A 14,025-nucleotide genomic window follows, 5' to 3' on the forward strand; every position below is an offset into this window, starting at 1 on the left:
GAGGGCCTTTTCGACATGATACAATTCGTCTGAGTTTGCCTTCAGATACAAATAGATGGCTTTGGAGCTCGGCCAATATCGATCAACTGAGCTTCCCGAAGCGCTGGCTCCACCTTTTATAAACGGTCCAAAACACTCTTTTGCCAGTGGGTAGTTATACACTGGGACGGGACTCATGGATACGAAAAAGCTAACGTCAAATGTATACATTTGTTAAATGGACTGGCTAAAGCCAGAGGGAACTGTCAAATGCAACCAGTCCGTTTAAAATATGAGATAGAATGAGAGGTTATAAGAGATGAATGATAAAATGAACAGAAGAAAACATCTATCCCCGAGTTCCGTCCCTAGTGATTATACACGGCCATAAACGCTGCAGACTTGGGAACAATTTTTTACTAGTGGTCTACCTCTCGCATACATATGCCAGTGGTGCCATCATCGCAAATGCGACCACAGTCACAAATAAAATATAGTTTTTTTTTTATTCATTTCGTTTATTTGATAGGCACAAATGCGTTAGCTTGGCGGTGCCAAATGCTTATGTTTTTACATTTTGGATATCTTAAAACTAGGAGGTTACAATGTTGAAATATTTTTTTTACAAAGGAAAAGAAAATTTACAGCTATCTTAAGACTAGAAATAAGATTCAATATACAAGAGAGGGCCAAAAGATTTTTTTATGAAAAAATTTAAAACAAGGGATTCACTTTGATATACAAGAGGGGGAGTAATAGTATTTTACGAAATATTTTACGGTTATCTTAAAACTAACAATATAGTTTAGTACACAAAAGGGGGAACAAATATTTATGAGAAATTTCACAGAAATCTTAAAACTAGGGATTCAATTCTATTTACAAGATGGAGGACAAGAGTTTCAATAAAGAGTAAAAATTATAGCTATCTTAAAACTAGGAATACAGAATACTAATTTGAATTTTTTAACTAAAACTTATACTTGGTGAAGATATTCAGAGGGTGGCTTATTTCCGCATCAATGTAGCAGCAGTTGTATCAAGGACAGGGGAGAGACAGGGAAAGAAGAGCAAAACTTGCAACTTTCGCTCGAACCGGGGGGTATCAGCGAAACAAATTTGCGCCTCAGTCTAGTAAGTCGTCGAGTACCGGATTGGCGGATGGTATTCTTCGGACCCGCGGGGAATCCTTCAAAATTCATCGGACCTCGAGTCGCTCTCGCTTCAGTTTCCTTCTATGCAGGTGTAGTGGTAAGGGCGACGGCGGTTACATAGTGGCACTCTGGAGCTGATCGGTTCCACAAGGCAGGAGGAATCTCTAAAAACGAGAAATAAAAGAGAGGGGCTAAATTGGGATATTTATCGTTTTTATGAAAGTATAAATAAGGGACATATAGGGGAAATCACGAGTTGCCAGCATATCTCGGACTGGGACATTGGGTGGTCTACCTCGGGCCCGAAGGGATTCCTTTAACTGAGACCTGGCGTCACAATACCCGGCGCATACCCAGACAACGTGTTCGATGTCGTGATAGCCCTCGTCACAAGCGCACAGACTACTCTCCGCAAGCCCAATACGCCGCAAATGCGCATCCATGGTGTAGTGATTGGACATAAGTCGGGACATTATGCGAATAAAATCCCGACCCACATCCATCCCCCCGAACCAAGGCTTCGTTGATACCTTTGGGATAATCGAATGTAGCCATCGTCCAAGTTCCTCGTTGCTCCACGAGGTTTGCCAACTGTTGAGCGTCCTCTGACGACAAATACTAAAAAATTCGTTGAAGCAGATTGGTCTTTCGTATATGTCACCATTTAAAGCGCCCGCCTTTGCTAATGAGTCGGCCTTTTCATTGCCCGGGATAGAACAATGAGAGGGGACCCAAACAAAGGTAATCTGATAAGATTTTTCAGATAACGTACACAAGGACTCCTGTATCATCCCCAGAAAATACGGGAGTTGCTTTTTAGGCTTCACCGCACGAAGAGCCTCGATAGAGCTGAGGCTGTCCGAAACGATGAAGTAGTGATCTGTGGGCAGAGTGTCGATGATCCCAAGGGTGTACTGAATTGCAGCTAACTCTGCGACGTAAACTGAAGCAGGATCATTGAGCTTGAATGAAGCGGTGATAGTATTGTTGAAGATACCGAAGCCAGTGGACCCATCGAGATTTGATCCGTCAGTGTAAAACATTTTGTCGCAGTCGACTTCTCGGAATTTATTATAAAATATATTGGGGATCACCTGCGGGCGTATATGGTCCGGGATTCCACGAATCTCTTCCTTCATGGATGTGTCGAAGAATACAGTAGAATCAGAAGTATCTAGGAAACGGACACGGTTGGGATTGTACGAAGAAGGATTGATGCTCTGTGCCATGTAGTCGAAGTACAAGGACATAAAACGGGTTTGAGAATTAAGCTCGACGAGCCTCTCGAAGTTTTCAATTACCAACGGGTTCAGAATGTCGCATCGGATGAGCAATCGATATGAGAGTTCCCAAAATCGATTTTTTAGCGGAAGAACGCCCGTCAGCACTTCGAGACTCATCGTATGGGTCGAGTGCATGCAACCCAAGGCAATGCGCAAGCAACGATACTGGATTCTCTCCAGTTTGATGAAGTGTATGTTCGCAGCGGAGCGGAAACAGAAACACCCGTACTCCATCACCGACAATATCGTTGTTTGGTACAACCTGATCAGGTCTCCTGGGTGAGCACCCCACCATGTTCCAGTTATTGTTCGGAGAAAATTGATCCTTTGTTGGCATTTCTGTTTCAGATACCTAATGTGACATCCCCAGGTACCTTTAGAGTCGAACCAGACCCCGAGATATTTAAATGTGAAAACCTGGTTGATCGTTGCACCCATTAATAAAAGCTGGAATTGCGCCGGCTCACGCTTCCTAGAAAAAACAACCAACTCAGTTTTCTCCGTGGAGAACTCAATACCCAGCTGAAGAGCCCAAGCAGACAAATTGTCCAAGGTATTTTGTAATGGTCCTTGCAAGTCGGCAGCTTTGGGCCCTGTAACAGAGACCACCCCGTCGTCTGCAAGTTGCCTTAGCGTGCATGAATTGGCAAGACAATCGTCAATGTCATTCACGTAGAAATTGTAGAGCAAGGGACTTAGACATGAGCCCTGGGGAAGACCCATGTAGCTAAATCGCGATGTTGTTAAATCGCCATGCGAAAAGTGCATGTGCTTTTCAGACAACAGGTTTAGCAAAAAGTTATTTAAAATTGGCGAAAGACCATGCTGGTGCAGCTTCTCTGACAGAATGTTGATAGAAACTGAGTCAAAAGCCCCCTTAATATCCAAGAAGACTGATGCCATCTGCTCTTTGTTAGCATAGGCCATTTGGATTTCTGTAGAAAGCAACGCAAGGCAATCGTTCGTCCCTTTGCCTTTGCGGAAGCCAAATTGTGTGTCTGACAGTAAGCCATTTGCTTCAACCCAATTGTCGAGGCGATACAAGATCATTTTCTCGAACAACTTCCGAATACAGCACAGCATTGCAATCGGCCGATACGAGTTGTGGTCGGAGGCTGGTTTTCCTGGTTTTTGGATGGCGATGACCTTCACTTGCCTCCATTCATAAGGGACAATGTTACCCTCAAGAAACTTGTTAAATAAATTCAACAAGCGCCTTTTTGCAGTGTCAGGCAGATTCTTCAGCAAGTTGAATTTGATTCTGTCTAACCCTGGGGCGTTATTGTTGCACAATAAGAGAGCAAGTGAGAACTCCACCATCGAAAACGGTGTTTCGTTCGCGGTATCGTGAGGAGACGCGGCGCGGCACGTTTTCTGTACCGGGACAGAGTCCGGACAGATCTTCTTGGCGAAAGCGAATATCCAACGGTTTGAATATTCCACGTTCTCGTTGGTACTATTACGGTTACGCATACGTCGAGCCGCACCCCAAAGAGTGCTCATCGCTGTTTCTCTCGTTAACCCGTCGACGAACCGACGCCAATAACTGCGTTTTTTGGCTTTCATTAGACTCTTCATTCGCCTTTCGAACGACGCGTACTGTTGATAGCTAGCGGGTAACCCGTCTTCCCGGAAGGCCTTATATGCAGTGGACTTTTCCGCTTACAGCTCTGAGCACTCTTTATCCCACCACAGGGTGGGAGACCGTCCATGGGTATTCGCGCTGGGTACTGGTTTAGTCTGAGCTTGATTCGCACTGTCGAGAATCAAGCCAGCCAAAAACCTGTACTCTTCCTCCGGAGGAAGTTCTTGAGTGGATTCGATTTTAACGGATATCGCGGTCGCGTAACTCTTCCAATCAATGTTCCGTGTGAGATCATATGAGACATTGATTGTTTCCGATGGTCTTGAACCGTTAGCAATTGATCACGATAGGCAAATGATCGCTACCGTGGGGATCAGGGATCACCTTCCACATGCAATCTAACTGTAGCGATGTCGAGCAAAGCGACAAATCCAACGCGCTTGCGCGTGCTGGTGGTGTAGGAATCCGCGTCATTTCTCCCGTGTTTAAGATGGTCATGTTGAAATTATCGCAAAGATCTTGGATTAATGTTGATCTATTATCATCATGAAGACAGCCCCATACCGTACCGTGCGAGTTAAAGTCTCCCAGAACTAGCCGCGGTGCCGGTAAGGATTCCGTGATATTACAAAGCGTTCGGTGCCCTACCGAGGCTCTAGGAGGAATGTAGATGGAAGCAATGCAAAGGTCTTTACCTTTGATTAAAACTTGACAAGCGACAATTTCAATGCCTGGTGTCGAAGGGAGGTTAATTCGGTTGAAAGAATAGCACTTTTTGATCCCCAAAAGTACTCCTCCATAGGGGTTTTCTCGATCCAGACGAATTATATTAAAGTCGTGGAAGTTGAGATTTATATCGGAAGTTAACCAAGTTTCACATAATGCGAAAGCATCACATTTTAAACTATTTAGTAAAAATTTATAGGAATCGATTTTCGGGAGGATACTTCTGCTGTTCCACTGTAGAACAGTGATCGAATCAGTGACCTCGTTCGATGACTTAGCCATCGAAGGATACGATCGCTGCAAGGAGGGGCCATTTAGTAGTCAACTGCTTCAAAAATGTTTGCACTATAGGGAGAAAACGTATCAGAAGGCTTTTAAGAGGATCAGTAACATTGAAAGCTGTGAAAATTAAGTCCACTATGTCAGAAAATTTCATTAGTCCGCTACTGGACTGAGTATCTGTTTGAAAAAAGGGGACACTTGGGGTTTTGGATGTCCCTGGAAGTGGTGGGTACTCCTTGTTAGAATTAATATTTCCAAGTCCTGGAGCAAATTGCTTCGGCTTTTGTGCATCACTTCCGTTGGATTTATTGGTTGTAGATGGCGCACTCTGAGTGGACGACACCTTGGCACCCTTACGAGGCAATGTAGGGGAGGCTGGATTTCTCCTCTTCCTGGATTCCCCTGGGTTAACCAAAGATGTTCCCTCTCGTGGGTCGTCAGATTCTTGCTCAACGTTAGCCAAACCAGCATAGGGATTTTCGGACAGGACAGATGGCGAAGCATTCTTTAGCATTTCTGCATAAGAACGCCTTGAGCGTTCCTTAAGGGAGCGCTTAATTTTATCCCCGCGCTGCTTGTACGCAGGACATGATTTAAGAGCATGTGAAGGGCCCCCGCAGCAAATACACTTTTCAGTTTCTTTGTCGCAAGAGTCATCCTCATGCTCTCCTTCGCATTTGCCGCATCGTTTCTTATTTCCACAATATGTGGCTGTGTGGCCCAACTGCTTGCAATTGCTGCAGTTCATGACGCGCGGTACGAACAGGCGAACTGGTAGGCGAACCTTGTCAAGGAGGATGTAGTTGGGAAGAGAGGACCCGGCGAATGTCACCCGAATCGAGCCTGATAGAGAGTAGGTAGTCTTACCTCCCTCGGTGTTTGCGGTATACAATTGTTTGCATTGCAAGATCTTAATCTGTTCAAGTGAGGGGTCCTTAAAGCAGCCAACCCCGTGCTCCAACAGTGCTTCGCATTTCAGGCCCGGTTCGGACACTACCCCATCGATTTCACAGGCCACACAAGGCACGTACGCTTTAAATTCCCGCGTAAAGCGCTCACAGCAAGCAATCGCGTTTGCCTGGCCGAGATCATTCACTAGAACACGTATCTTGTTTGCCCGAACACGTGTTATCTGAGTTACGGCCGGGTAATTAGCAGTCAGATCTCGAGAAAGTTTTAATATATTAACCGGTTTCTCTCCGGTCCGAAAATATACCACCCATGGCCCAGAGGAACCTTCTGGGTACTGCTTTATACGGGGAGCAATGCGAGTATTAGGGGGATCAGGGACTTCCATGATTACATCAGATGGTATTTCGCCCTCGGCCATTTAAGCACGAGGGCAGAGCGTTATATAAACGGGAATGTGTCTTATTATTTGATTACAAGGTAGAGTAAAAGTAGGGAAAAGGAAAGAAAGCAAACGAGAAAAAAAAATAAAGCAAAACTTATCTGCAAACAACGTCGATTGTTCCGCACCAGCGAAAACAATGTACTGGATTTACTGCCGGCACCAGCAGAATGGCAGCTAACGAACGAACAAAGGATGACCTTGAATCACTGAAATTTACACACCGAACACCACTGTGAAATGTAACGATCCGTTCCGTTCAAAGGTTGGGAGACGTATGAAATAAAATATAGTTGAAATGACCGTTAAAGCAGGCGATGCATTGTTTTCGAGTGTTACGCCTGTTAGTCTGTGACCAAAGTCAAAGTCAATATGACCACCAATGAAGTCCGATCACAAGTACCTAGAGAAGAAGTTAAAACGTTATTTTTCCAGAATTTATCATACTTTATTTCCACTCATTTTATTCGCTTTATCGGTTCGGCTTATTTTGCTACAGGACAGCTAAAATTAATAACTTTACTGGACTATCTTCAGCAGATTATTTCCATTAAAACTGAAAATATTGACTCATCATCAAATGCCACTCGTCGGAACCTATCAGTTATTTGGTAAACCCATCATCACCGACTGCAACTCGAGGGAATGTTACGTAGGTGTTTCAGTGAGTGTACGTGTGCTTGCCTCGAGGCAAAACGAGATCCTTGCAGCGTCTACTTCTCCGAGCATCGTCCGGCGATCTTTCGCAGCAGCCGGTTTCCACACAGGAAAGTTACCAGTGCCAGCGGGGTTAGATAACGAATCGTGTCAAACATGTTCAGTTGCAGCCAGAATATGCCGAACAGGACCAGCATAGCTCCCAATCCCAGGTGGAATCCAAGCGCACTTAGTGACAGGGGGAAATTGGATACGTTCGCGCGTAGTTTGGCCCACAGAATTAATAGCAAAGCCAACGGAGCTAGACAAAGACCGGTAAAGAGATCCGAAACTAGCTTGGCAGGACGCTTTTCCGGTACACGGAACTGATGGATAATTTCTGGTAGGGGTCGACGTGGATGATTGCTAGTTTCTAAAAGTAGTATTATAAAGTTTTATGCAATTCGTACAAAAAATCATTGAAGTGTATTACCTTGGGGTGTTTCACCAGTGAATTTGATGTTAACATCTGCAAGCAACCATTTGAATGAATTAGATATGAGGGCGTCCCCGATGATTAGCTCAACCGAATAAACTCCACTCTTGTAACCGAAATCGTTACTTCTGGCACCAACATCCTGAGCGAAAAAAAATAAAATAAAGTCAAATTTGCAATTAATTTCCTCAAAATCTCTTACCATTTCAAATTTGTACGCTTTTGAGGAATCTGCTTCGGCGACAAAAATGATCTCCTGCTGGGTGTTCTTATTACGCAACAGAACGAATGCTTGATGAACACTAAGTGGTTTTCCGCTGGCCTCGTCGATTAGTTGGACTTTCAGGACAATCTTCTGCTGAGCGTCAGCTGATAGCTCTGTATCCAGTTTGTTGGCGAAGCTGACGGAGTGCTTTTTAATGGTTGCAACACTGTCGGAATCTCCCACACCGATCTCCAGCGAACTAACCTTTACCTTTCCGAGAACGTTCACCTTCAACGATTGTTTGTAACCGCCGGCATCGATGTCAATTTTATACTGACCACGTGGTGGATTCAGCGATTTCAAATTATAAGTAAACACGCTGGGATCGGCATTACTGGGAACTAAATTAACCTTACTAGCCAGTGGCTGACTGGATGCCTTTGGTGTAATAGTAGCTGTAACGACCGCCAAAGCTGGGCTTAACGGTTTTCCGAGTAAATCGCTCACCTTCACGCTCAGGACAGGAGATTCTGGCAGTAGTTGTCCGTTGCCGGCAAGCATAACGCAAATTGGTGCAATAGTTTTCTGTGCGGATAAAGTGTTCAAAGCCTCCAATAAAATACTAACTCCTTTCGGTGTTTGAATCGAAGAACGGGATAAGAAGTAGGTGGCAAATTTGGTCGCTTGTTCAGCATTAATAGGAACCGGTTTCTTGAGACCGTTAGATAACTTGAAGGCACCATTCACAATCAGAGCGGTGATACTTAGTCCTCCCTCGAATTGCAGCATTTTTCCATCAACTTCATCAGCCTGAACGAAAGCTTCTTCTACGCGATCGTGGGCAAAGGCACCGTGACTACCGAGCTCCGCTGCGACAGCAAAGCCATGTCCAAGACTACCCAAAGAATCGTCTTTCTTCAGTAAAGCTTGTAGATTCTTTCCCAGTTGAGTTTTCACCGCTTCATCGATTGGGAGGTTTAGGTTTTTGGCTGAATGAAGGTTGAAGTAAATTTCCTGTGAGGAACTGGAATCTTTCTGTAGCGCGTTTTTCACTGAATCTTTAACTTTAGTCGGGAGTGCCTCTTTGCATCCAAAGTTCTTCCAAGCTCCCGTAAGGTAGTAGTTCTTTTCGAAATCCTGTAGGAAATGGAAAACATTAATGTTTAGCATAGTATAGAATTAAGATTGGTATGTTTTTACATTCAGCTTGGATTCTCCGTAAATTGTGTTAAGTCGCTTGCAGGCATCCTGTGTTTTGTCCGCCCCAGCTACATTCGCCGATGAGTAATACACGGATTGTAAATCATTTGAACGGAGACCTTCGGTGAATATACTCTGATATCGGTCCTGCTCCAATTGGGTTATGTATTTTGACACTGTTTTTGTTGTCCAGACGGCAGATATTAGGCAACTAGCCAATAGTAACAGAAACCCTACAACGAAAATAAGTTATGCTTAAATCGTCGCCCATGTTGACAAAACTCGTCATCGGTAAAATTTACTCGACGTCTGGTACTGAGGCCGGCTAGGCCGGTTGAGCAATTTTTTATCACGCAATTTAGTCCAATGAACTCAAAACAATGTTTCGAAAATTACCAACAAAACGAGTACCTACCTAATAGTTTCATTTTTCGACTAGTAATCACAAAAATATCAACCTAGATTACTGTGAAAAACTAATTTTTAGTAACCTTTTTCTGTCCCGGCACCAAACTCCAGCCAGCGATACCACGTCAGAAGCAAAACGTTGATGGTTTCCTGAATGACAGCAGTCAGCGAATAAGCAGAGATAGCCAGTGGTGTCGGAATAATTTGTAGCTGCCCCCATTTCTGAACTTTTCTCTGTGGCGAGGGGTCCGTCGAATGCGTGGCGATAGGCCTCGTGAGCAGCGATGCCAGATTTACAGACATGTCTGTATTTTACAGACTTTCGATGTCTCCTACAGACGTAGCCAGAGATCTACAGACTTTTGAAAGGGTAATAGTGTTTAATAAAATTGCGCTAGAATAACTGTTTTCGAATACGAGTGATTCCTTCACAATAGAATTCTACTTTCAATCTATTTTTAAAGTAAAATTTTAGTGTAACTAGGATTTACACAATCATCTACAGACTTTTACAGACATTTTAGTTATTCTTCTACAAACATTTCAAAAAAAAACATGTGGCATCGCTGCTCGTGGCATCGCACGAATAAAAAAAGTATAACAGAAATACAATGATTTCCATTGTTACATTACAATGGAAAACACTACATACACTTTATACACAGACTAGCGAAGTGTTCAAAATTGCAGCCAAACGGACTATCAACAAGTGCAGCCAAACGAGCATGAGGGTTTTGAGAGGGGAAGTACAAGAGGAAGTTCATGCAAAACTTATGCCTAGTCGCCATGGCAAGCAGAAAGTTAGCAAAAGTTGAGCAAAGCGAAATTGATGATGGCAGAGTTTCTTTTGCGCGATTTGTGCTAGAATTCTGGAAAAGAATTCGCTCAAATGCAACAACCGTTTCCGACAGAAGCGGTTAAACCAACCGATGCTGTTCACATTTATCCACAATCCAGCCAGGAATGTACGGCCAAGATTTATGTACGCGTCCTGCCACATCTTTGTCAGATGGTTTACTTTATTCGTGCTAAATTCTACCAGGTAGGAATTGCCAGGATCTTTGCACAGGTTATGTCCGAGTTATGCCAGGGTTTTGCTCGATTCCTGTCAAAATTTGCCAGAAAACGCGAGCGAAACCGAGTTCGCCCTGGCTCAACTAACCCGACAGGATACGCGCAGAAATCTGACAGGGCTGCCAAACCAAGACTGACAGAAATCTAGCAGAGCGGTCTCTGCCAGAAAATTTCTCTTTGGATTGTTACGACGTCAACACAAAACTTTACACTAAATTTTTTGCACATATCGAAAGCTGACCATAGTGCGTCCCAAAGCCGTATTTAGGAATACAAAACTGATGGCCCCCAAATAGTTTGGTGGATCTTTGTGATGTCTTTGGCAAGGTTGAGGTATTCAAAGTATCGACTGTTTAGATGTGTGAAGTTTACCTGCGCAATGCCCTACAATATTGTACGTTTCATTGGAAACGAGTCATTCAATCATTTTGATGCGACGAATTGAATTGGCACAATTGATAATACATACTCAAAAACGTCGAAAAATATGTATTACCCAAGTTTAATGTGTGCTAATTATTCACTTTAACTGAATTTGTCAATAAAACTGACTGTAAAATGGTCGGTGTTAAGTCAGACCGAACTAAGTCGCAAAACATACCGGATAAAAAATTTCTTCGGCTACATTCACCTTTTGCCAGATTTGAAATATGTAACCATAAACAAGTATTATGGCAAAAAATAATTTCCAATTATAACGCAGAGAATGCTGCAATTCAAACTTTAAACCCGTTTTTCTAGATATTAATATTTTGTCACTTAGTCCGGTCTGACTTAACACCGACCAACTGTGCTTCTATCACGTTTTCGTATGTTTTATTCACAGTAAGATTTTTACACAAAATTGCACTACCTGTTATTAAAGTGTCATTCATCCCATAAGAAATACATTGCGACGAATTGTGCGCCGAATAGCGCTACGAATCTTGCTGCGACAAAAATACTCGTCGCGTCTCCTTTGGAAAAACACGGATAATATAATAACACAAATGAATTGAAGCAAGTTTGCTGAATAAACAAGGTTAATTTGTTATGAGTTCATTTAAAGATTTGAGGTAGGGTGGCTCTTGAAAAATAGGGTTGCTTATATTATCTTTTGATGTGTTAATTTCTCGCAAATGCATTGTTCTAGAAATTTTTGGAACTTTTATTGGAGCACATTTTCACCGTAGCACTGATGTTTCAATCCCTTTTGTTTGGACAGTTGCAAGTGATTTTTTCAAACAAAAATAGTTTCCTTTAAACCTAATTATCTTCAAATTTTGCAATTTGATTTTCAATCTATCAATTTTATCTGGAAGATCGACGATTGGTTAGTTATGAAGAACAAAATTTATTTATTTTTTGTCTGAATTTGATAAAAACATGAATAAAACTGAATTTGCTTATTTTTTCTTTCATCTCATTCCATTTTACATATGATTAAAAATCCTTGAAACATTTTTGAAATCATAAATTGAAAATCCAAATTTTAAAAATAATTAAAAAAATAAAATTGTTGCCAAAAGCGGAATCCTACTGTAGAATGAGAAAAGGGTTCTAAATGTGCTTATTTAAGAAGCACAGTAAAAAAACAATGTGTGAGTACTGGAAATTTTTATATAAAAAGGTTTGAAAAATTGATTGCTAGTATTTGGACGGACCGCACGGTACGCTATCATGCCCGACGACGGGTCTACGTTGCTCATGTGCACGTACCAGAAGCAAGAAACGACATCCAACCGTAGGCACCAATACAGCTTTGACTATGAAGACCTTGACATGAGACATGAGAGAAGCAAATGATCCCAAAGATACAGTAGGCGAGCAGACAACCGTATCTCCACCGCGAAAGAAAGTCTTCGCTCTCAATGGAATTGTCACCTTTGTTTCTATATGGACTACAATATCCTACCTGAAGATTGCAAAGAATCACACAAAAGTTTTATATCCAATAAGATTACCGTTAGTATAAACTCTTTATAAGTATACCAACAACACAAAAAGATTCATCATGCGGTGTTTTGCACAAAAAAATCAATGGCGAAATGAACTCCCTGAAGATTAGCGGAGGAAAAATCATAGTGATTGCCTTTAAGGATGGTGTGATTTTTCCAACTATTAGCCAATCTCTGTATACGAACAGTGTTAAGAAATGAGCATGGCCGGCGGAACACCTTTTTCCCGAGTGGGTAGTAAGATTTGGAGTTCATACACAGACTAACAGACATAACACTCAAAAACAAAGCTTCGCCCGCTTTAACGGTCATTTTAAATATATTTGTAGTTGGGACTGTGGCCACATTTGAAATTATGGCGCCACTGACATATGAACAAGCATATGGGAGATAGACCACTAGTGAAAAATTGTTCACAAACCTGAGGGGTAACCCACCAGTAAATGAGTGTTTGAGACTGTGAATAAAAGGTGGAGCTAGTGTTCTGGGAAAATTGTCGGATCGATGTTTTTTGAGGGAATTCCCTCATAGTGTTATGTCTGTTAGTATGTGGCTCATACATGGCGTGTGTAAGTGAAAATGACACTTTGCGGGTAATAGCTGGTGGCTATTTGGAAACACCCTTTGTTAACAGGGCTGTATGTCCAACGGCTCAGTGAAAATATATTTGTTGAAGTAGTATCAGTACTACAAATGTCCCACAGCTAAGTACCAATTACTCCATTCTTTTAAATTTCGTTGCATTAGTTTTCCGATCTCTGCTATTAAACCTTCCTTTCGCTGGTACTGAAGCCCGCATGATAGTGTTGACTAGTGGAAAGGTATCTCCGACGACCGACATTCTTTCAAGATTAGTGGAGGCCGATTTGAATATTACTCCGAGGGGAAAAATAATGCCGTTAAGTCTTGCTTTCGACACAAATTATATCTAACACAACCGGCCCCTCGATGGTCTACTTCCGGACCATAGACAAGCCATTTAACATCATCGATATATCGCGAGATCTAACTAAACAACACTCGACTGTGTACGAAGAAGTATTTTGTCTGCGTACCCACCCGGGAAGTAGAGATTGATGGTGTAGTCTCCGAGAAGGGCCTTAATTGCGATACATGGAGTTAGCCCCTTCCAGATCCCTTTGCTTCAGTCAGTGAAAATTCTGGCATGCAAGCAATTGCGTTCAGCAAAAATCGAGGAGTGTAAGAAAATAACTTATATTCCTTCAGCCACATTTCGAGTTTTTCGCCGGATTTGTTCTTCCAAAATTTGTTCTTTTGAACCGGACTCGTCTACTCCGTTGAAAACAATGGGGCCATAGAGTTACCCATTGTAGAAACAAGGCACGGTGTGGAAAATGCGGAGAGAATCAAGGAAACTTTTTCTTCTGCGGAGAGACTCCGAATGAACTGTCGACATATCCCGCATACAAATTATATGGGGAAAAACTGAAGCATTCTTTTGAGAAACGCTGGGAAGAAATGTTAATGAAGGCTACGCTACCGGCCACGACTAATTTCTACGCTCGCTTTTTTACTAAAAAGCGAGATTCTGACAATCCCATCTAGTGTGCTTATAAGTTTTCGAAAGAGGAGAATTATTTCCTCTCCTAGGCTTCCTAGTAAGGGCTGACAGTGTCCCTTTAAGGGTGCTATTACAAAACAGCAGAAAGTGTCTCCTGGTCTTAGAAAATCCACGTGGGACATACAAA

At 42.5% G+C, this 14,025-nt stretch overlaps 1 protein-coding gene across 1 annotated transcript; it reads right to left on the reverse strand.

Annotated features, from left to right (window-relative positions):
• Positions 1-6,783: 6,783 nt before the first annotated feature.
• Positions 6,784-9,470, reverse strand: LOC131689982 (dolichyl-diphosphooligosaccharide--protein glycosyltransferase subunit 2). The gene is made up of 5 exons (XM_058975408.1): positions 9,313-9,470; positions 8,898-9,130; positions 7,695-8,834; positions 7,490-7,634; positions 6,784-7,429 (listed from the first exon to the last, which is right to left on the reverse strand). Exons 1-5 carry the CDS (start codon positions 9,323-9,325, stop codon positions 7,074-7,076), a joined length of 1,887 nt encoding a protein of 628 aa, XP_058831391.1. The 5' UTR covers positions 9,326-9,470; the 3' UTR covers positions 6,784-7,073.
• Between the last annotated feature and the right edge of the window lie 4,555 nt (positions 9,471-14,025).

The sequence above is a fragment of the Topomyia yanbarensis genome, chromosome 3 (genome assembly GCF_030247195.1).
Source record: "Topomyia yanbarensis strain Yona2022 chromosome 3, ASM3024719v1, whole genome shotgun sequence".
Classification (NCBI taxonomy): Eukaryota; Metazoa; Arthropoda; class Insecta; order Diptera; family Culicidae; genus Topomyia; species Topomyia yanbarensis.